Raw genomic sequence first — 22,820 nt, 5'->3', positions numbered from 1 at the left:
GGTGCCTAGAAATAAATTACTTTCCATTTGAGTCAGAAAAAAAGGCGCTGTAAATCATGCAAATCCATCACTGTGTTTACCCCAGTTAGCTGAGCACAAACCAAACACAGACACTGGCACCACCAGAAGACCTTGACCAGGTGTGCCAATGTGGCTTTTATTAGACAAATTCTCCTCAAAAAAAAAAAAAAAACATTCCTGAGCAGTGAAACCGAGCTCGGTAACACTCAGAGCCCTTCGCCCTTCAGACCTGTCAGATGGGAAGTGCCCATTGCACAACTGGATCCAGACCCCTCCCAGCGCTGCAGCTTCACCCACGGGCAGGGAGCCCTCGCTGCCCCGGGAGGGAGCCCCGCGCTCCCGCTCCGCAGCCCGGCGCCTCCAGGAAGTCACCTCAGAGAAATTCAGAGCCATCACTCGGAAATAAACTATTAACGTGTGGTTCTGGCGCACCGAGAGGCAGAGCTGGGCTTGGGGAGAGGCCGGCGGACAGCGGAGCTGGCACCTGGGCACCTGCACTGCCACAGCTGCACTGCAGGCAGCCGCAGAGCTCCCACGTTTCGCTGCAATACGCGATTTTCCTTCCACAAAATGACATTCCGAGCGGGAACACCGGCAGATCGCTTTAGCCTGTCCTTAGAACTACAGAAGCTTTAAGACCATTCAAATAAATACATTAAGCGGCACACGGACACAGCTCGGCCACCTGCCCGCCTCACCCCCCGTGCCGGGCCGGGATTTCCTGCTGGCGCCGCTCCGGAGCCACCCGCGCCCGGCCCGCACCGCCCGGCCCGCCCGGGCACCGCGCCAGCCTCGCCCACCCCGCCGGGCACGGCCCGCGGGCACCGGCAAGGGCGGGATGCCCGGCCCCTCCCGGGAGCGCCCTTCGGGCAGCGCTCCCCGAGCCGGGCACCGCGGGACGAGCAGCGCCGAGCGCGCCCGGCCGCCCTCACGGAGGCACCGCGGGCAGGCCCGGCGCGGCTCCCCCGGCTCCGTCCCCGGGCGGCTCCCCCGGCGGAGCGAGGCAGCGACCCGCCCGCCCCCGCGCCCACCTGGAGATGCTCCTGGAAGCGGATGGGCAGGATCTGGGCCATGGCGGCGGCGGGGCGCTCCGGGCCGGGCCGGGCTCAGCGGTGCGGGCGGAGCGGGGCCGCGATGGCGGAGCGGGGCCGTGCGGAAGCTGCCCCCGCCGGCGGAAGGATACCGCCGCGGAAGGATACCCGCACCTGCCGCCGCCGGCCGGCCGCGCGGAGGAATCCCGGCGAGCGGCGCCAATAGGAGCGGCGGCTGTGATGCGCCGCCGGAAGGGACTATTTGGGGACGCATCACTCCCTCCCTCCCTTTCCCCGGCCTTTTTTTTTTTTGCCACATCATGCGACCGAGGGGCCGTGGCGTCACTTCCGGCCCGCGCGCGCGCGGTCACGTGGGGCGGGGCGGCGCGGCCGGGCAAGGTGACACCGGGGGGACACGGGGGGGACATGAGGGGACACCGGGAGTGGCACCAGTGGGACACCGGGGGAGCCCCTGGACCAACCCCGCCAGGGTGTCCCCGTCACCGGGATGGGAGGGATGTCCCCTCCTCGGGGACACTGCGGGGACAGGGATGTCCCCGTCACCAGGATGCGATGGATCCCACCTCCTCCTCCCAGGGTGTCCCCCTGTCATGGGGATGTGATGGAGCCACACCCCCGGAGGTGACACTGAGGGGATAAGGGTGTCCCTGTCACTGGGATTTGATGCATCCCCCATCCCCGGGGTGTCCCTGTTACCATGGATGGATCCCCCATCCTCGGGATGTCCCTGTGCCAGCATCTGATGGATTCCGTATCCTTAGAGCACCCCCGTCCCCATGATCTCATGATCTCATCCCCAGGGTGTCCCTGTCTCCAGGATCTGGTGGCTCTCCCATCCCCTGGTGTCCCTGTCCCCAGGATGTGATGGATTCCTCATCCTTAGAGCATCCCTGTGACTGGGATCTGATGGATTCCCCATCCTTGGAGCGTTCCTGTCCCCATGATCTCATGGATTCCTCTCCCTGTGGTGTCCCTGTCCCCAGGATCTGATGGATCCCCCATGCCCTGCTGTCCCTGTCCCCAGATCTCATGGATTCCTCTCCCCCTGCTGTCCCTGTCCCCATCCCTCCCCCCCAGGCTGCTCTCCCAGACCCTTCCCATGCCCCTGTTAATGAGTCCAGCACAGCAATGAAGCTCCTCCACACTTCCCTCTGTGTTTTATTAACTCCCACTTGACCTCCAGCACGTAAAACAGGTAAAAACTTAACTTTGTCCTGGGATCAGCAGCCAGAGCTGTGTGTGCTGTCACACTTGGCATGGCTGAAATCTTATTTTATTTAACAGCTTATTCTGAAATCTTATTTTATTTCACAGCTCACTGTTACTTCCCCAGACAATTTTTACTTTGTTTTAAATTTCCCATCTCCAAACCTCTGAGAGAAGCTCTGGAACACAGTGGGGGAAAAATCCCTCACTTGGAAAATGAAAAGAAAAAAAATATATATAAAAAAATCAGCATTAGGATCTGCCAAGTGATTTATAGCCCCAAGGAACAGTGGGCATTCTGTGTACTCATTTCAGGCCCACTGGGTGGTGCAGATGGCATTTGACTCATGAGGGGCTGTGACACTGCAAATATAAATCAAATTAAACAGCAAAACTCAGAGCAGAGGATGAGTCAAGACCAAGTGCTGCTGCTGCTCCAAAGCAGAAAGAACAAAACCCTTCCCCATCAATCACAGCAAGAGGAACAATTACCAGACCCAGCACTTTCTTTATGAGCAATAATATTGTAATATTAAAAAAAATTCCATGGTTTTGGAGGCAGTGCTGGAATGCTGGAGGTGAGGCAGAGGTGGGATGGTGGATGCTCTATTCAGGCTACAGCAATAAAACACAATCCAGCACTTGAACCAGTGCCCAGGGTGGCACAGAGCACACAGCTGAGGCAGGAAAAATCACAGCAAAGTTCTTCCAATTATTTGGAAATTCTTACCCAAACTGCTCACTCCAGCCCTGGAGCGTTTCAGGGTTATTATGGTGATAAAACAGAATTTCTTTATTGAGAAGGAAACAAACTTCATGATGACAAAGCACCACAGCTCCTTGCTCTTTCAGATGCTTAGGGAAAAACACTTTTATTTCCCTGTGTGTACCTGGTACACCACAGCAAGGAATGGAGGTGGGAAATGTCCCTTTGGATTTAATCCTGCAATTTTCCCTTTTGATTAATCCTGCAATCGTCCCTTTGGATTTTATCCTGAAATTTTCCCTTTGGATTCAATCCTGCATTTGTCCCTTTAGATTTAATCCTGCATTTGTCCCTTTGGATTTAATCCTGAAATTTTCCCTTTGGATTTAATCCTGCAGTTGTCCCTTTGGATTCAATACTGCAATTGTCCCTTTGGATCCAATCCTGCTGCTCCCACCACTACAAGAGCCCTTCCTGCACATTTTCCTGAGCATGAATTCTGTGTGACCACCATCAGAATAAAATGGGTATAAAATTACAGTTCCACTCCTTACAAAAATAAACCCCAAACGACCTTGAAGAAAAAATTCATTTATAACAGCTCTGAGAGCTCTTTAAGTCAAATAAATGCCAGAGAATTGGCACCACACTTGGTATCAGGGCTTCAGCCACAGCTGAGGCCATGAAATTGTTGCCACTGCCCTGCAGCAACACAAAGCTTGGGAAGCTTTCCCTGCAGGATGCAGCACAGGGAATTGAGTTTGTCCTCTTTGGCACAAGTTTCCCTGCACTCCTGTCAGTCCTTGGGCATTGTGCAAAGAGCCCAGAGCTGCACAAGCTGCCCCCAAGCAGAGTTACCCCAGAGTTAGCCCATTTCCTTCTCGGGGCCACTCAGAGCCTGAGCTCTTTGCTGCTTCCTCTGCAGGTAGCGAGCTCGGGCGTCCTGGATGGATTGCTCATCGTTCCTCCTCTCCATCTTCCCTGCAGAGCTCTCTGGGGCTCCTTCTGGGGAGAGAGGAGAGAAAGAAATGAAAATAAACTCGCTGTGTCAAACCCACCTCCCCTCCATTGTATTTGTGTTCCCCTCAGATGAAGGGAGGAATGATGAACCTGGCTCTGTGTTCTCAGAGGGCTGATTTATTGTTTTATGATGCTATATTATATTAAAGAATGCTGAACTAAACTGTACTAAAGAATACAGAAAGGATACTTACAAAATGCTAAAAAGATAATAATGAAAACTCTTTACAGAGTCCCAACACAGCTTGGCACTGATTGGCCATTGACTGAAAACAATTCACATCAGAAACAAATGAAACAATCTCCAAACACATTTCAAAGGAGCAAAACACAGGAGAAGCAAATCAGACAATTATTGTTTTCCTTTTTCTCTGAGCATTCTCAGCTTCCCAAGAGAAAAATCCTGGGCAAAGGGATTTTTCAGAGAATATGAATGTAACACCCCCCAGCATTACAAGTCCTCCTATTTGTTAAATACCAAAAAAAAAAAAAACAAACAAACAAACAAAAAAAAACCAACAAAATCTCTTTTTTTTTTTCCTCCCATGCAGCCATTTGAATGACTTCCAGAGAGGACAGACTGCACCACAGCAGGGAGGGAAAAAATTCAAAATAAAATCACACCTTAGCTCCCATGTCAATGTTTGCAGCTGGGCTCATCTCATCCCCAAATCTTGCTTTTTATTGAGCAGAGAATATGCAACCTGTGTTCTGCACACCCATTTCTCCTCTGAACTGCACATCCCAAACTCAGTACAGGAAAAAACACTGGGATAAACTATCTTTAAAAAATTTCCGGAGGCAGGAGGGAGGGAGAGGAAAACATGAAGATAAGGGAGTGAAAAAAGTCAATATTGCAGCTCAGGCACCATCAGAAATGCACATTCCCCCACAGCACTGAGACCTTGGGACTGCTTCTCACAGAAGGGAAGACAAGCAGAAAATATTTTCAGTCTAAAAAAACAATAAAAAAGAAAATCAAAGGCTCTGAGAGCCTAAAATCTGTGTGAGTGAAGCAGCTACTGCAGCCTGGTCCTGGGGGCTGGTAAGAGAAGAATGAGCTTAAATCAGCACCCCTTGTTACAATAATTCTAATTATTATGTCTAATCAGCTATTCAGCCACCTATTTTCATGAAGGTGCCAGAAATACAACATCTGTAAGGTCAAAATTAAACTGCAGTTAATTGGGAATTGCCTGATGAAGCCATAACATGAAGGGGGACACAGAGAATGTTTCCTTCGGATAAACTGATGAGGCTCTTCTGCATTATTTATAACCAAATGAAATTGATGTTTAAAATGGTGGATTTATACAATAATGCAGGGCAGAGGGAGATGCTGGCCTGAGCACAAGTGTGCATTTTTGCCTTTGTTAAGGAAATGGAAGAGAATCTGTGTTTAGTGTACAATAAATGGATGCTTTGGAAGGGGCAGCTCAGGAGTAAAGAGGCCCTTTGGATACTTGGCTGCTTTAGGAACCTGCTGACAGGAGAATCTCAGGAATGCCAAGCAGCCAGATCAGTCAGCAGGCACAGTTCTAATTAACACTGACTATTCACACACTGGCATTAAATTCATTGTCAGAATCAGATACCCACCAAAATATGAGATTTTTTCTTCTCTGTCTATTGCTGGGTGAGGGTTTTGATAATTTTTTTCCTTCCCTCTGCACCACAGCTCTCAGGACTTTTCCCAGGACATCATTATTTGGGCATCAATGGCTAAATACCCTTCACAAACTCAAACAACCAGCCTCAAAATGCTTTTATTCAACTCTGCTCAAAGAAACCAAAAGGGGGGAGCGTGGCAAGATGGATTGCAGATCTGTGAGGAGAATAAAACAACCACAACTACATCAAACAAATTAACACTTTCTAGCCCAGAACGTGCCATAATAAACACACAGGGCTCCAAACAACAATGAAAACTTCAGTGATATTTTTGCTCGATGTCTGGGAGAAATGATGAGGAGGACTCCATCCTATCAGAAGGCTAATTAATTACTTGATTATAGTATATTATTATATATCATATTACATCTAAACTGAATCTGCCAAGCACTCCACTGCACAGAATCTTGTGACTGTCCCAACACACACACCTGGATTCAACTGGTCAGTGAATCAAAACACACCAGAATCCAATTACCAATTCCACTTGTGAACAACACAAGAGCAGCAAATAAAATAAGAATTGTTTTTTCTTTCTCTGAGGTTCAGATAATATGAAACCCAGGAATATTCTTGGGAAGAATTGTGCCTTGCTTTTCTCTGTGAGGAGAAACGCAGCGACAGAAAACCACACACACACACAGAGATGAGCACAGTGCTTACCAAAGAGCCTTTTGAGCTCCTCCCTCTGCTTCCACCTGGTTATTTCCTCCTCAGTCACCTCCTCCCTGGCCACACTGCTGAGCTCGTAGGCATCCACCTGGTGCAGCCTGGGCAGCAGCTCCCGGAGCCACTCGTAGCGCACGGGGCACACGGTGCGCACGTAGATCTTGGAGGTGACGGCCACGTCGTGGAAGATGATCCACTCCAGCAGGGTCTCCTGGTTGTACAGCTGAAAAATTCAAAGGTTGGTTTGAATTTTCACAGCCCCACCTGCAGCAGAATGGCAGTGGTTGGGATGTGAGGGGGTGTTAGCAGGTTTTAGGGTTTTAGAATTGCCCAAAAAGGCAGAGGGAAGGTCCAGCCTGTGTCACTCCCACCTCACAACCCAAACCTTGACCAAGCCTGAGGAATGAACACTGCAGCCCAAAGCAAGCACCAGGGAGAGTTTAAGGACCTGCCCCTCATTCCTTTTGGAGATGCTTTTCTGCTTTATCAGGACTTTGGGAACTCACTGTGGATGAAGGGTGGATGTAGACTATGCTGCCATGCCCGTCCATGGTGCAGAATGTCCTGGCTGCAGATCTGAAAAAAAAAAAGAATTAAAAAATAAATTAAAAAAAAACCAACAACAAAACAAAACACACATTGCTGTGATTATACACCAACACTGAGCTGAACAAATCAGCAGCAGCACAGAAAAAAGTTCTCAAATATTCACCTAGAGGAAGGTGCTTCCAGAGCTAAACTGTAAAAATCCATTTAAAGAGTGAAACACAATAAATCTCATTTACCACAGCAGCACTGCAGGTGTAACACCACAATAACAACAGGCTTTGGCAGTGAAGCCTTTGATAACTGGAGATTTCCAAGCCCTTCAGTGAATATCTGGAACCACTCTCAGCTGCTGAGTTCATTTCACAGACAGAACAATGACATTCCTGGGAAGCTGTCCTTGGAATGAAGACAGCCAAGAGCAGAAGTTCCAGCCCCTTGCAGAAACATCTCCTTCACCTGCAGTTACTACTTTGCTGCTTTTACCAACATAAAACCACACTTTAAAGCAATTTGCATGATTTCTTTTCCATTCAGTTCTCCAAACTTCACTCCTTACCTCCTAGCAACATTAACGAAGTATCCTGCACACAGGCATCTTCTCAGGATTTCAGTTCTGGAGCCTTCAAATGTCTCCTTAGGGAAGTCTGGCAGCTGGGAAAAGAAAAAGCAACATGAATCAGGATGGATCTTCAAGAAAAAGCACTTAAACCTCCTCCATCCCATGGATTCTAAACTCTGGACAGAAACCATGAGGAAAGGAGGAAAACTCTCCTTCTTGCCCATTACCACCACTGGACCTGAGGCACACAAGCAAGATAAAAAATATTTAAGTGGTTTATTTTCTACTGGAGGAATGCAGCAGCCACCTGGCAAAGGCTCAGCACCCACCACATCTCTTAAACATAAGTTTATACAGCTCAAACATGCCCAGAAATGTTATTTTTTTTTACCTGTTTCAGTTTAGTGGTTATTTCCCGCAGCTGCCTTTCCACACTAAAAGCAGATTTCACAGCTCTCCAATGGATCCAGTATTTCTGGCACCAGGCTGAAGGAGACTTGCTGAGAACAGGAATATTTGAATTATAAAGAAGCCCTTTGTCAGCTGCTTGCAAACAAATTTGCCTCTATTTTATTGTTATGGTCACACAAAAGCAAAAACCTACACAGGCAGATACTTGGTGGGGTTAAATAAAAAGTGTCTGGATGGAAATTACAGATCACAACAAGGAATAAATCTGAAATCAGGAGTGAGCACAGAGATGTGTAACTGCAGCACTCCTGAAAATTGGGAGTTATGAGCAATGCCAAACCACTGAGTGTAAGGGAGAATTCCATACCTTGCTTTGCACTGTTCAAAAATATTTAAGAGGGTTGCAAAGTCATTGCATCCTCCCACTTGAGAGGCAAGTTCCTGGTGCTGAAGCTCAGCCTCCTTCTGCTTCTGAGGATCACCTGAGGAATAAGTTATACCTCAAAGTCATTTTTGTTCATCACTACCTAATTTTCTGTTTGTTTTTGGCAGTTTTGGCTCTCTATTGCTGTTATTTTTAGCTTTGTCTCTCCTTCCACAGCTGCATTTACAGTTGTTCCTCCTTCCACTACTGCTGAACAAGAGCACATAGATGCTATTAAACCCATGATTAATCTCATCAGTCAGCAGCAGGGATGAAGAATTCCAGTCTCTAAGCAAGTATTGCTCACTCACAACCCATCCAGAGGCTGACAGGGAAAGATAAAGGAACAAACAAACAGCTCACAGGGATCAAGAGAGGAAAAACAAGACTGTTGAACCCACCCACCACAGCACCCTCTAATCTACTGAGCTCAGCTTTTTCCTACTGCCACAGCAGTGAGATCTTAAAATAAAGATAAAACCAGTGGAACTGTGAGTTTAGTGGGAATTAACCTTCAACAAATGCAACATTTCCAGAGTGTTCTCTCAGGTTTTAACACTCAGATCTGATTTCTCCTTCAGCACAAGCCATTCCCCCTGGGAGAGGGAGGCAGAAGCGGAGGAAGAGGAGCCCCCACCTGGGCGGATGAAGACGTTTTCCACTGACAGCATGGCTGCAATGGGGAGCAGCAGATCCTCACAGCCCAGGGAAGCAGCTTTAATCACAGCACAGGACAGGTTGGGAGGGAGGGGAAACTGCACCAGGAATTCTCCCAGTCTGGTCACATGGCCTCTCCTGAAGGAGGAAAAAAATTTTTTATATATATATATATATATATATATATATATACATACATACATACATATATATATATACATACATATATATATATACATACATATATATACACACATACATACATATATATATACATACACACACACATATATATATACATACACATATATATACATACATATATATAGATACACATACATACATACACACATACATACAGGAAAGATACATATATTTATATATAAAATATTTACAGGAAATATATATTTATATAATATATATGGTTTTATATGTTTACAGGAAATATATATATTTATATATTATATATACTTTAATATATTTTCTATATTTATTAGAAATTTTATTATACATTTTATTATACATTTTATAATATATATTATTATATATAAATATATATTTACAGGAAAATTAAATATATTTTTATATATGATAAATTTTAAAATATATTTTCTATATATTATTATGCATCTCATTATATATAAATATATATTTACAGGAAATATATATTTATATATTCATATTATATAAATTTATATATATTTACAGGGAAAAAGTATATATTTTTATATATTATATATGTTTTAATATATTTTCTATACTTCATTATATATTTTATTATACATTCTGTTATACATATCTCATCATATATCTCATCATATATCTCATCATATATCTCATCATATATCTCATCTCATTATATATCTCATTATATATCTCATTATATATCTCATTATATATCTCACTATATATCTCACTATATATCTCACTATATATCTCACTATATCTATTTTTATATACACAGATTCAATGCAATGATGTTTAAATGTGAATTGGGTAAGCAGCATTTCCCTCTGACTGTGAGTGCCCACACAGGTGCTGGGACATGCAGAAGTGTCACCAGCAATAAAATAATCCACATTTCTCCAGCTTGCTGTGTCTGCTCCATGGCAGGCACAGCCAGCTTTGGGTTTGGTTTTTTTCATTATTTCCAAGAAGAATTCCTGGAAGTTTAGGATAAGATCTCATTTCCTGCCTGAGCTCTTGGACGGAGCTCCCAGGCAGAGCCTGAGCAGTCTGGGGTGCAGAGCTGAGGGCACTGAGGAGCTCCAGGACAATGTTCAGAACCTGATTTTTATCTCCCAAACCCCAAACCCTGCTCCAGCCCTGCTTTTGCAGACAGTCCATTAAACCCCAGGAAACTTCCTGGAGGTTAAATAAGGAAACATTCTGCATCCTTTAGTCCACACAAAACATCAATTTAAGCCTTAGATTTTAAATTCTTGCAGTGAAACCTTTTGGTTTTTACCTGTCAATAGCATTGCACTGGTAAAGTTCCTTCAGAGCTTCCAAAATGTGTCTTTCCTCAGGGGGGTCCAAATAGGGAAACCTAGGGATAAAAATGAAGTAGATCTGTTAATTTCCTATTTATGAAAATAATTTTTAAATATTTAAAATTTTATTTTAAACATATTTTAGTAAACTTTATTTATTATTTTTACATTTTTAAATTTAAAATTTATTTTCTTTATTTTAAATTTTTAAATATTTATTAAAATAAATTTTAAACCTCCCCAATGCATGTCTTCCAACCAAAATTAGATAATCATAATAATTTTCTGTGTGCTCCTGTGCAATGTCCAGCTGAGGAATTTCTGATAACAAATCCCATGGCACACACTAAACTGCATTTTCTACTCTTTTATGGTCTTAGAACTAAAAAATTCCAGAGAGATGAAACTTTTTGGGTATAAAATGCAGTACTTTGAGGATTTGAAGTATTTAAAGGTGTAAAACCCAGTATTTTAAGGGTTTTAAGAACTTAATTATGTAAAAAACAGTATTTTAAGGATGCTAAGTATTTAAAGGTATAAAACCCAGTATTTTAAAAACTATGAGTATTTCAAGGTGTAAAAAACAGTATCTTAATGATGTTAAGTATTTAAAGGTATAAAACCCAGTATTTTAAGGATTTTAAGCATTTAAAGATATAAAAACTAGTATCTTAAGGATTTTAAGTACTTAAAAGAACACTAAAAAAAGTATTTTCAGGATTTTAAGTATTTAAAGGTCTAAAAACCAGTATTTTAAGAATTTTAAAGGTATAAAAAGCAGTATTTTAAGAACTGTGAGTATTTAAAGATATAAAACTCAGTATTTGAAGGATTTCAAGTATTTAAAGGTATAAAAACCAGTATTTTAAATATTTAAATGCGTAAAAACCAGTATTTTAAGGATGTTAAATATTTAAAGGTCTAAACCCCAGTATCTTAAGGACTTTAAGCATTTAAAGACATAAAACCCAGTATTTTGAGGATTTTAAGTATTTAAGTATATAATTTTTTATGGATTTTATGGATTTAAAGGAACGCTACAAACGAACACATTTAATTTGGGCGAGATGGGAGTTTTGGCAGAGCCTGATGCTGGGGCTGCAGGCTGAAATGGAGAGGAGAGCAGCAGCAAAGCTGATTGCAGTGTCCCACTTGGCTGGGGCCCTAATCCTGCCCCTGCCCCTCCTGGGGCGGGATAATCCCCCTGCACTGCAGGGAGCTCACCTGATGACATCGTGCACGGAAAGGCATTTCAAGGTGAGGATCACAGATGTCAGGCTGGTCCTCCTGATCTCTGGCACGGTGTGCTGGGGCATGCACTGCTCCCAGAACTCCCTGCTGTACAACCCAAAACTCTTCCCCGACGACGTCCGGCCCGCGCGCCCGGCTCGCTGCTTGGCTTCGCTCCTGCCCCAAAAAAAAACCAACATTGAAACATTTAATCTCTTCTGGTACCACCCAAACAGGACAAAATGTTTCTCTTTATAGATGGAAGAGGTATTCTTGCACTGAAAGATCCAGCTGTGCAAGAAATAAAAAACAATTTCTGCGCATTTTTTGGATGCTGTAGTATTCAGCCAGCCCAGCTCAGACAACGCCAACTCCTCCTAAATATTTTTAGGACTGAATATTTTTAGAACTTTTAGGAAGTTGCATATCCTGAATTGCTTTTTACTTGGTTTTAAATTGCTCAGGTGTGCTGGGGCATGCACTGCTCCCAGAACTCCCTGCTGTGCAACCCAAAACTCTTCCCCGACGACGTCCGGCCCGCGCGCCCGGCTCGCTGCTTGGCTTCACTCCTGCCCAAAAAAAATCAATATTCAAACCTTTCATCCCTTCTGGTAGCCCCCAAACAGGCACAAAATGTCTCTCTTTACAGATGGAACAAGTATTCCTGCACAGCAGCTGAAAAATCCAGTTGTGCAAGAAATAAAGAAGAATTTTTGCGCGTTTTTTGGATGCTGTCGTATTCAGCCAGCACTGCGCAGAACTCAAGACAATGCCAATTCCTCCTAAATATCTGTAACTTTTAGGAAATTGCATACCCTGAACTGCTTTTCACTTGGTTTTAAATTAGTTAATTAAAACCAATTGAAGTGGTTTTTAAACCTTAAAATGGTTTTTAAACCTTAAGGTGTTTTTAAATCTTAAAGTGGTTTCAAACCGTAAAGTGGTTTTTAAACCCTTAAGTGATTTTAAACCTTACAATGGTTTTTAAAACTTAAAGTAGTTTTAAACCTCAAAGTGGTTTTTAAACCTTAAAGTGGCTTTAAACCTTAAAATGGTTTTTAAATCTTAGTTTTTAAACTTTAAAGTGGTTTTAAACCTTACAATGGTTTTTAAACCTTAAAGTGGTTTTTAATCCTTAAAATGATTTTTAAATCTTAAATTGTTTTCAAACTTTAAAGTGGTTTTAAAACCTTGAAGTGGTTTTAAATCATGGGGCGTTGAGGTTGCTGCCTAACTTTTTATTTATTTTTTTTAACACAGAGCATCATTGCCAGAGCAGCTCCCAGTAACAAGTGAGTGACATTTTTCACTTACTTTGAGATGGGAACCACCTCCAGGATGTCCAAACCCACTCTGGGATTATGGTTCAGCTGCTTCACAAAGCCACTGTCCACCACATATCTGAAATAAACAATCCAGAGAGGTAAAAACCAGGGCTCAGCAGGGAACTGACACATGGATTTAATTTTATAAAACACATTTATTCTACCTAGACCCTGGTTATTCAGTAGATTTGACTTCAAAATAGATTCAAAAATATTGGTGATCACTAAGACTACAATAACATCAATAATTTTCTTACTACATACTCAAAAAAAGGCAATAGTAGCAGAATAAATGTGTTTTTTCAAACCCACACCTTTCTGAATTATTCCCTCTGCTATGAGAGACAGAAATCAATACCTGACTCCTTCAATGGTCAGAGATGTTGCAGCAATGTTTGTGGAGACCACACATTTTCTGATGCCTCTGGGGGCTGGCAAAAATATCCTTTTCTGTTGATCTAAAATGACAGAAGATGATGACGTAAAATAAGATGACAAAATAAAATAAAATAAAATAAAGCAATATAAAAAGAAACAATATCAAATAAAGCAATGCACAATTAAGCAAAATAAAACATAAAGTAAAGTAAAATAAAGTATAAAGTAAAATAAAGTATAAAGTGAAATAAAGTAAAATAAAGTCAAGTAAAATACAGTAAAATAAAGTAAAGTAAAGTAAAAAAATAAAATAAAATAAAAAAATAAAATAAAATAATAAAATAAGATAAAATAAAATATGAAGTCATCTGGGCTTTCAGTTACTCAACATCCCCTTCCTAACTGAGGATCTTGAAGTCATATCCAGACTTGGATCTGGATTTTGACTGGAGGCTCAAGCAGAGAAGGCTGAAGTTTGATTTAGTTCATGATGGCCACAATAAAACCCCACCCCAAAGGGGTCCATTCCCACCCTTTTCCCAGCCCAAACAGACAATCTGATGAGGATGATGTCCATAACAAGCCCTGCAGCTCAGACTGCTGTGATTAAGTGAGATTTTGGCTCTGACCTGTGGACATGGAGCCGTAGAGGGGCAGGATGAGCAGCCCCTCCACAGCGCGGTCGTGCACCTCGTAGCGGTAATCGATGGACTCTGCTCTCTTGAAAAGCACATCACAAGCTCTCTCTATCTCATTCTGCCCTAAAAGACACACAAGAGCATTTCAGTCACCTAATTAGCTACAGCTCTGCCTTCCTGGTTTGCAACACCTTCAAAAAAAATTGTTTTGTCAATATGCCAACATCATTAAAATAAGGAATTAAATGAGAAGGTTTGGGAGGTGACATCCAACCTTTCCACAGGGCCTACCACCAAGGATTTGCCTTTAAAATTAGATACCTTTTTATTAGATATTAATATTAGATATTAGATATGGGCCAGGCCCATGCACTGATGTAGGATTTGACAGCTAAAATAATTTATCATTAAAATAAGGAATTAGTGAGAGGGGGTTTGGGAGGTGACATCCAACCTTTCCACAGGGCCTACCACCAAGGATTTGCCTTTAAAATTAGATACCTTTTTATTAGATATTAATATTAGATATTAGATATGGGCCTGGCCCATGCACTGATGTAGGATTTTACAGCTAAAATAATTCATCATTAAAATGAGGAATTAGTGAGAGGGGGTTTGGGAGGTGACACCCAGCCTTTCCACAGGGCCTCCCACCAAGGATTTGCCTTAAAAGATTAGATATCTCTTTATTAGATATTAGATAATAGTATTGGCCCTGACCTATGCATTGATGTAGGACTTTACAGCTAAAATAATTAATCATTAAAATAAGGAACTAGTGAGAGGGAGTTTGGGAGGTGACACCCAGCCTTTCCACAGGACCTCCCACCAAGGATTTGCCTTAAAAGATTAGATATCTTTTTATTAGATATTAACATTTATATCAGATATGGGCCTGGCCCATGCATTGATGTAGGATTTTACAGCTGAAGTAATTCTTCCTCCCTGAGTTAACAACAAACTAAACCATGCAGACAACACAGAGTCAATCTGGTTATTCCTAAAACACTCTGAAATTACCATTGCACAGGACTTTGTGCATCAACTGCACCTTTCCCTTCTCACTGCTCTGGGAGACACCAGGCAGGCTCTGGAAGCTTTTCTGCTTTGCTGGCACTGCCATAATTCACCCAGGAAAATCCTCACCTGTGAGGAAAACCAGGATGTCACCTTCTGGTTCATTTAAGTGAACATCCAGGGCGACCTTCACAGCCTGGAACAAACAACAAACAAGCCAAAATCAGTTGAAATCCCATTTAATTCACCATCCCAACTGATCCTCCCCTGCTTCCTGCAGAGATGCTGAGAACACAACACAGCAGCTCATTCCTCCAGGTGAAAAATACCCCAAAAGCAGAGAAAACAAACCTCTGTGACATAGGCAGAGCTGCCCACATCCCTGGGGCTCAGCAGGTTGCAGAATATCTCCTTGACAGGGTAACTCCTGCCTGGAATGTGCAGCACTGAGCAGTGCCCAAAGAACTCTGAGAGCTTCTCCACCTCCAGGGTGGCTGACATCACCACCACCTTCATGTCTGTCCTCCTGCCTGCTGGCTTCTCCTGCAGGAACAGCTTCTTCAGCAAACCAAATAAAATATCCTGGCAGAAAAACAGGAAAAGCTGATTTTAATACCCTGGTTTTCTTAGAAGAGCCTGAAAAACTTGGAAATTTGATGATTTTATCCCATTGATAGAGTGAAAATCACAAATTCCAGGCCTAAGCACTCTGAAGAAAACACACATTTGGCCTGGACTTTCTGATTTCTAGAGTTTAATGATTTTTTTACCAGTTCTCCTCACAGCACCAGTGTAACTCAAACCCCTTTGTTTTTCATTTTTACACTCTCTTGGTCAAGTCATTGGTGAGAAGTTACCTCAGCCCCATTTTTCACCCCATTTTCCAGCCATGTCCCCTGACTGTGTGTGCACCCTTCCTTGCTTTTATTTATTGCTATGACGTCAGCAAGTTTATTTTCCTCTGTGCTGCTCTGAATCACAAATCTGCTCCTTCCACCACTTCAGCTCAGTTATTTGCCATTCCCTCAGATGCCTGAGGGCAAACTGGGATTCAGGAGATTATTTTTTCTTTTTCCAGCTGGACAGGGAGATGGTTTGCTGGAGCAGGAGGTTGTCTGACACACAGCACAATCTCCTGAGGTCTCAGTGACCTCAATGTCCCTTTGCTGGCCACACAAGGGTCAGGGTGACCTCTGAGAGCTTTTGGGACTCAGGTCTAGATGCTTCCATGGACCCAACAGCCATAATCTCTCTGCACAGTCACATACACACCCTAAAAAACATTGGACAAGACAGGTCTTTGGGCTTTTTTTGGTGTATTTTGTGTTGGTAGTATTCTAGAAAGTTCTGACTTCAAACTCCTGGGAATTTTGGGAGAGTATTCAACAGCCAGCAAAGTTTTAACTGCATTTAAATGCAACAACTACAAAAATTCCAACACTATTAGAGGCTACATCTTATTTTCAATTTGTGCAGCACGGACCGAACAAAGCAGCAAAAGGACAAAGCACATCCATGGAAAGTCAGGCCAAACCCCTCGGGGATCGTGCTGAAGTGAAAGGAAGGGATAAACAGAGCACAGAAAAGGAGAAACAGTGACCCAAAACCCAGCTATGAGTGACACTCACAGTGCTGAGGCTCCTCTCGTGGGCTTCATCCAAGATGATGATGCTGTACTTGCTGAGCAGGGGGTCAGCCAGGATGTGCCTCAGCAGGCACCCGTCAGTCATGTACCTGATGGCAGTGTCCTGCAAGGGCACCCACACAGTCACTGCCAGCCTGGCCTTTCATCTCAAAGCAAACACTACTGCACATTTGTCCAGCACACCACAAGGATTTTCCTTAAAAGATAGCTAAGGGCCTGGCCCATGCATTGATATAGGATTTTACAGCTAAAATCATTCTCATTCTGCTCATGCACAGCAGCACAGGTGCTTGGCAATGTTCCACCTGCAAGGTGCCCAAAAATCTCCTTCAAATGAGCCAGGGGACACCAACAGCCCCTTCCCAAAGCTCTGAGACAGTCCCCAGCCCCCTGGGTGACCCTGGCCCACCCCCAGAGCAGCCCCCAGCCCCCCGGGTGACCCTGGCGCATCCCTGGGCACCACAAGGATTTTCCTTAAAATATTTAAGGAAATATTTAAGGGCCTGGCCCATGTCTTGATGTAGGATTTTGCAGCTAAAATAATTCTTATTGTGCTCATGCACAGCACCACAAGGGGTGCTCGGCAACCTACAAGGTGCCCAAAAACCTCCCTCAAATGAGCCAGGGGACACCAACAGCCCCTTCCCAAAGCCCTGGGACAGCCCCCAGCCCCCCGGGTGACCCTGGCCCACCCCCCGAGCAGCCCCCAGGTCCCACCTCGCAGGTGCAGTCGTCGAATCGCACCTGGTACCCCACGAGGGTGCCCAGGGCACAGCCCATCTCCTCGGCCACCCTCTGTGCCACCGACACGGTGGCCACGCGCCGGGGCTGGGTCACACCGATGGCTCCGTGCTCGGCCAGCCCTGGGGGGACACAGAGTGAAAAACACCAATCGCTTCTTTTCAATATTTTAAAAATTTAATAGTGATAAAATGCTTATAAAAATAGTAATGTAGAGAAATAATAATTTGGATAATTGGGATTAGGACAATATGAGACAATAGAAATAAAGAGTTATGGACAGTCCAGGTACTTCTTTCTGGGCAAAATAAGCCTGAAAAAGGACACAGTTAACAGAGGATTAACCCTTAAAAACAATAACTTGTTGCATATTCATACAGCTCATACATGATGCATAAATTCCATTCAAACACAGGATTCTGTCTGGGCAGTGTCAGCTTCTTCCTCTGAATCCTAACAGCGCCTTTGAGACAGGAAGAAGTTAATTTCTTCTGATCATGGGGCAATAAATTCTTTTTCTCTGAAAGATTCAGGTGTCCTGTGGCTGCTATCTCACTGCCAGTCCTTTCTTTAAAAAAGTATTCTACATAGCACAGTTTCTATTTTAACACTTTGTTGCAACCTAAAACTATATTTACCACACTACTTAAGAGACTTAATACAGCATTACTTTATAACACAGCACATATAACATTTATTTGAATATTTGGAAAAAGCCAATCATAAAAATACGCATTTTTCACAGAAGGGACATTAAAGATCATCTCGTTCCACCTCCTCTTGGAACATCTTCCACTATGACAAGTTGCTGTGAGTCTTCTCCAGCCCTGGATGCACCCAGGGATGGGGCAGATTCCCTGGGCAGCCTGTGCCAGACCCTCCCATCCTCATAGGGAGCAATTCCTTCCCAATATCCCACCTGACCCTCCCATCCTCATAGGGAGCAATTCCTTCCCAATATCCCACCTGACTCTGCTCTCTGGCAATGGGAAACCATTCCCTGTGTCCTGTCACTCCAGGCTCCTTCAGGCTCTAAAATCACCCCTGGAGCCTCCTCCAGCCTGAACACCCTCAGTGATTGTGGCACATTGGGTTGTGCTGCTCCAGGTCACTTTATAACACGTACCCACAGTTTGGTTTTTTTTATTTAAAAGGTTTAACCGAGCCACCTCCTCTCACCACTTCCCAGCCTGAAGCTGCGTCACCCGTGAGGGGACAGGGGCACAGCCGGATGAGTTTATCGGCGCTCGTGTCCCACACCCGCAGCCCGCGGAGCGGCGGGGGGGGGGGGTTCCGTTACCTGCCTCGTAGAGGTACCTGGGCAGCTGCGTGCTTTTACCGCTGCCCGTCTCGCCGGTGACGATGAGGAAGGGCCGCTCCCTCACGGCCTCCACCAGCTCTCGGCGGGAGCGGCGGATGGGCAGGACGGGGCTGTCCATGGCGGCTCCCAGGGCTCACCTGGGGCTCTCCTGGAGCTCCCCTGCCTCACCTGAGGCCCCGCCCACGCGCGCGCCCGGCGGGAACCCCCCGTGCGCGCCCCCGCGCCCCACCGGTGCCGCGCGCATGCGCGCCACGCCCCCAATTCCCCGCCTCCACGTTAAGCCACGCCCCCACGCGACTTCCCGCCTCTTCCGTAGGCCACGCCCCCCCGCTCTCCCCTCAAGCCCTCGCGGCGCCTCAGAGTCACGGAATTGCTCAAAAAATGATAAAAATCACCAAATTACAAAGCGCGAAGGGTTGGTAGGACCTCGAAATCAATGATCCCACCAGATCAGGCTGCTCAGATATATTTTGTGACAAAACTTGAGCCTTGAGTCGACACGCAAATGTCCTGATGGAACGACCCTGATTAGGAAAACACATTCTAAAATCTAAGGGAGAAGAAACCATCTCGAATTCTGTTATAAATAATTTCCATAGGTCAGCTCAGTGTCATTTGTGTTGCATTAAAATAATACTCTCTTTCCATAGGTCAGCTAAGTGTCATACTGTGTTACATTAGGCTGTTACACAATATTGAACAAAACACAATTGTACACATACAGAAAATAGTAAAATATTGATAAACAAACCTGCTGCACTACAACTTCTTCCTTGAGAGAAAAAAAGTTCCTTATGTTGGATCTTTTTATACTTTGAAGGCTAATCAACAAGAGACGAAATTCAATCTCTGAAACAGAGAGCAGCCAACAAGCTCTAAGTGATGTGTTAGAAAAAACAAATTACTTGGTAGAATTTTAAAAGTTTAGGGCTGGATATGCTCCAGTGATCCCAGACTTAGGGGCAGCTTAACAAAGCTGTGGGAAAAAAAGGATACCCTTGGTAGTGGGCACAAAAAATGCAGAATTTAGGGGACATCTGGCAGAACTGCTAAGATGTGGAAGAAACTGATAAACCCAAGTCAGCTCCAAGTGGGTAAAGGGTAATTCTGTTAATTCTGTGACCACCGACCCAAGAAATCCACTGACCCCAAATAGAAAGACTCAGCACGGTGCTAATTAGCGTCAGAAGCAAATCATTAACCGGTAGAAGATAGACTACTAATTAACAAGTGGACTGTGTGACTGGCAGTAAATGAACACTAATTCCTTTGTGTGCTAAAACGTGTAAACAGTAAAAAGTTTTGATGGTTGGGCTGCCTGCTCTGTGAGGTTCACCCAGGATTGGCAAGGCTGAAATAAATAACCAATGTCCCTCTGGTATGTGCAGGTATCGCTGTGTTGTGCTCCGGGTAACAAATGTGATTTTTAAAGATAATAATAACCCCAAACTCGCTGTGATGAACAAATGAAGGCGCTGCTGCTCCGCCTGTGAGTTCACAGCCGGCCTGAAGGTGGCATGCACAGAACACTGAACACACACCAGCCACAGTCCAGTCCCCTTGCTTTCCCCAAAATGTGATTTTTATGGTGAATTTTGCCCATAGCTCAGTGCTTTCTCCCCTCACACGCTGTTTTTCACCCTCCATTGGGCTCTATCAGTGAAAAGAAGCACACAGTAAATTTGGTGTCACACCAGGAGCAAATTCAGGCCACCACCCACTGAGTCTGGTTATCCCAAATTCCCTCAATTTTTGCCTCTGGCACAATGGGAGAAATATTTCCCCACAAGGAACATGCACTCTGAGGCTTGGAAAATATTCTATCAGTTCCATCATTTAGCTTTGTCTAACCTACAAATAATTGTTTAGTCTGCCAACAAGCAGGCATTGTAAAATCCCACAATAAACTGGCTTGTGACAATCTGACAAAAAATAGTGGAATGTGCCAATACACTCTATGTTAGTACACTCCTTTATGGAAAATACCAAATTTATTGAATCACCATTTACTTATGTCATGTTGCCACTGGTAATTTACAGTTAATGGTGATCATATACACATTTGAAACTGCAAACACATCCTTATTTCACTTTTTGCTGTGTATTTGCCAAGAAATATTTAATGGTTTTAATAGACCTACATTTATGCAGACACACTTGCAGTCTGCACAATTTTATTTAAATCACATCTTTCTTTTGGCAGACACAGGGCTAGGTAAGGTTTTTCAATTCTCTTTTTTTTTTTTTTCTTTTTTTTTGTCCTCCAAGCCTGGGAATAGCAGATTTGGTTTTAATCAACCCCTTTGCAGTGTTGAACTTTGTCCTCCTGGAATACAGAGCCATTCATTGAAGGATTTCCCCCTGTCTAATAAACATTAATGAAGCACACTTTACAATTCCCCTGTGATCTTATCTCAGTTTCACAGATGGGGAAAACAGAAACAAATTACAGGGTCTGCATACACCACAAATCAAAGGCAGAGCTGGGGGAAGAACCCAGGAATCCCAGCACAATTCCCTGCTCCAATAACTGAGAAATGTGCTCCCATCCCTGCAGCTGCTCTGGCACAGGGCAGCTTTGTTACCTTCAGGCCTTCCAGGAAAACTAAAATTGCTCTTTTTCCTGAGGTTTAGTTCCCCACAGAACTGCAAATCCTGCGAGGTGGCAGAGGGCTTGTGGCTCTGCTGGATTATCCCTCAGGATGTCTTTATTCCCTTCTGAGCAGAGGATCTCTTTTCTTTTCTGATTAGCAGAGATCTAGCAGGATGTGGGGAATATTCCAGCCCCTGCTGGTACACCGTGGGGTTTATCCATCTTTCCCAAGAGAGAATCCTGATTTCCTGGGGAATTTTCATCTCCTAGCTCTGGCCAATGTGGTCCATTCCACGTGCCTGTGAGGAAAACCACATCTATTAATTACATCCAGCAAGGAAAGGCAGGTAATTGCCTTGAGCCTGGAATCTCTAAGTAGGGCCACTTTTCGAGCAGAACAATCCCAGAGCTGTGATTTCAGCAGAGACAGAGGAAACCAATGTTCCCTGCAAGCTGCACTCCTGTCAGACACCCAGCAGTTTTTCTGACAGCCAGGATTTTTGTGGCACTGGCTGTGAGTCATTATTGAAGAAGTGTTATTCTTAAAACAGAGGAAGAATACTGGAAAAAGGAGGTGTTAGACAGGAAAAAACCCAAACCCCTTTCACACCTCCATCTGCTGTCTTGCAGTGCCTTGCTACCAAACATTTACAAATTGACATGTTTTATTGCAAATCTTGCTCTGCTTGTTAAAAATTGCTTCTTTTTGAAGACACAATCAGACATTTAGCCTTTCTCCCCTGCCATGAATATATTTTCCTTGTGTTTAGCTCCATGGAAAACAACAATTCCTACTGTGCAGCCTTCTGCCAGGACAGCCAGGTTATTCCTAACTGCACTCCCAGGTTTCTGCTAAAAACAGGCTGCAGGAAATACAGCACTGGCAGGAACCTGCTTTAGTTTGTTCCGCAGGTGGGCAGTGTCCAGCCAGACCCAAGCTGGGAATTGCTCTGGTGGAATTAAATATTTTTGTGCTGGAGAGGGATTTGCAGTTCTGTGCTGAGAGCCCATCTCAGCACTGAGAAGCTCCTGAGCCAGGTCTGAGCGAGCCATGGCACGAAGGGTGACAGAGCTGCCACAGCAACTGCTCATCCTCTTGTTGGTGGCCTCACAGCCCTGCCCAGCTCAGCCCAGGCTGATCCATTCCCCTCCAGCTGCTCTGGAGCTGTGTCTGCACATGGACCAGACCTGCAGTGAGTCACAGTCACACTCTCAGGTCTCTGTGCCCCAGTTCTGCAAACCTTTCTGCACAAACATCATTGTAATCAGCACAAGAGACCTGGTGTACTCACTGCAGGCCTCGACTGATGTTCTTACGGCCCTGCTTTCTCTTTAAAGTTGGTCTAGGAAGTGATTTTGTTGATTGACCCCCCTCACACGTCCGCCTGCTTCACCCTTTTTAAATTTAACTCCAGTGTCAGATGTGCAGCTGTTTCCGAGGCCACATCCATGGATGATTGCTGCTCCTGCCAGGTGCAAGCCTGAATAAAAAGG

The 22,820-nt window shown here is 44.3% G+C and overlaps 2 protein-coding genes across 3 annotated transcripts in view; both read right to left on the bottom strand.

Annotated features, from left to right (window-relative positions):
• CLTC (clathrin heavy chain) overlaps positions 1–1,163 on the bottom strand; it is a 29,903-nt gene extending 28,740 nt beyond the window's left edge. For both annotated transcript variants that reach the window (XM_054286977.1, XM_054286978.1), the window contains exon 1: positions 1,053–1,163. In XM_054286977.1, the coding sequence (XP_054142952.1) occupies positions 1,053–1,094 (42 nt within the window). In that variant the 5' untranslated portion in view covers positions 1,095–1,163. The remainder of the gene's footprint in view (positions 1–1,052) is intronic.
• Positions 1,164–3,850: 2,687 nt separating this feature from the next.
• Positions 3,851–18,865, bottom strand: DHX40 (DEAH-box helicase 40). The gene is made up of 17 exons (XM_054287099.1): positions 18,713–18,865; positions 17,389–17,534; positions 16,655–16,774; positions 15,378–15,608; positions 15,156–15,222; positions 14,001–14,132; positions 13,352–13,451; positions 12,983–13,069; positions 11,663–11,845; positions 10,414–10,494; positions 8,926–9,083; positions 8,232–8,346; positions 7,845–7,953; positions 7,451–7,545; positions 6,852–6,921; positions 6,340–6,568; positions 3,851–3,990 (listed from the first exon to the last, which is right to left on the bottom strand). Exons 1-17 carry the CDS (start codon positions 18,849–18,851, stop codon positions 3,851–3,853), a joined length of 2,202 nt encoding a protein of 733 aa, XP_054143074.1. The 5' UTR covers positions 18,852–18,865.
• Positions 18,866–22,820: the final 3,955 nt, after the last annotated feature.

The sequence above is a fragment of the Melozone crissalis genome, unplaced genomic scaffold (assembly GCF_028551555.1).
Source record: "Melozone crissalis strain CALT ecotype California unplaced genomic scaffold, PUWL_Pcris_2 ptg000057l_1, whole genome shotgun sequence".
NCBI classification, from domain to species: domain Eukaryota; kingdom Metazoa; phylum Chordata; class Aves; order Passeriformes; family Passerellidae; genus Melozone; species Melozone crissalis.
This window is presented reverse-complemented; position numbering and strand designations above follow the sequence as displayed.

Excerpts from the sequence above, each read along its gene's own strand:
- DHX40 (XM_054287099.1), bottom strand. The coding sequence starts at position 18,851 with ATGGACAGCCCCGTCCTGCCCATCCGCCGCTCCCGCCGAGAGCTGGTG. Across the intron at positions 15,223-15,377 it reads GCTCTGCCTATGTCACAGAG|GCTGTGAAGGTCGCCCTGGA; the intron begins GTTTGTTTTCTC and ends TGTTTGTTCCAG. Across the intron at positions 7,546-7,844 it reads TAACCACTAAACTGAAACAG|CTGCCAGACTTCCCTAAGGA; the intron begins GTAAAAAAAAAT and ends TTCTTTTCCCAG.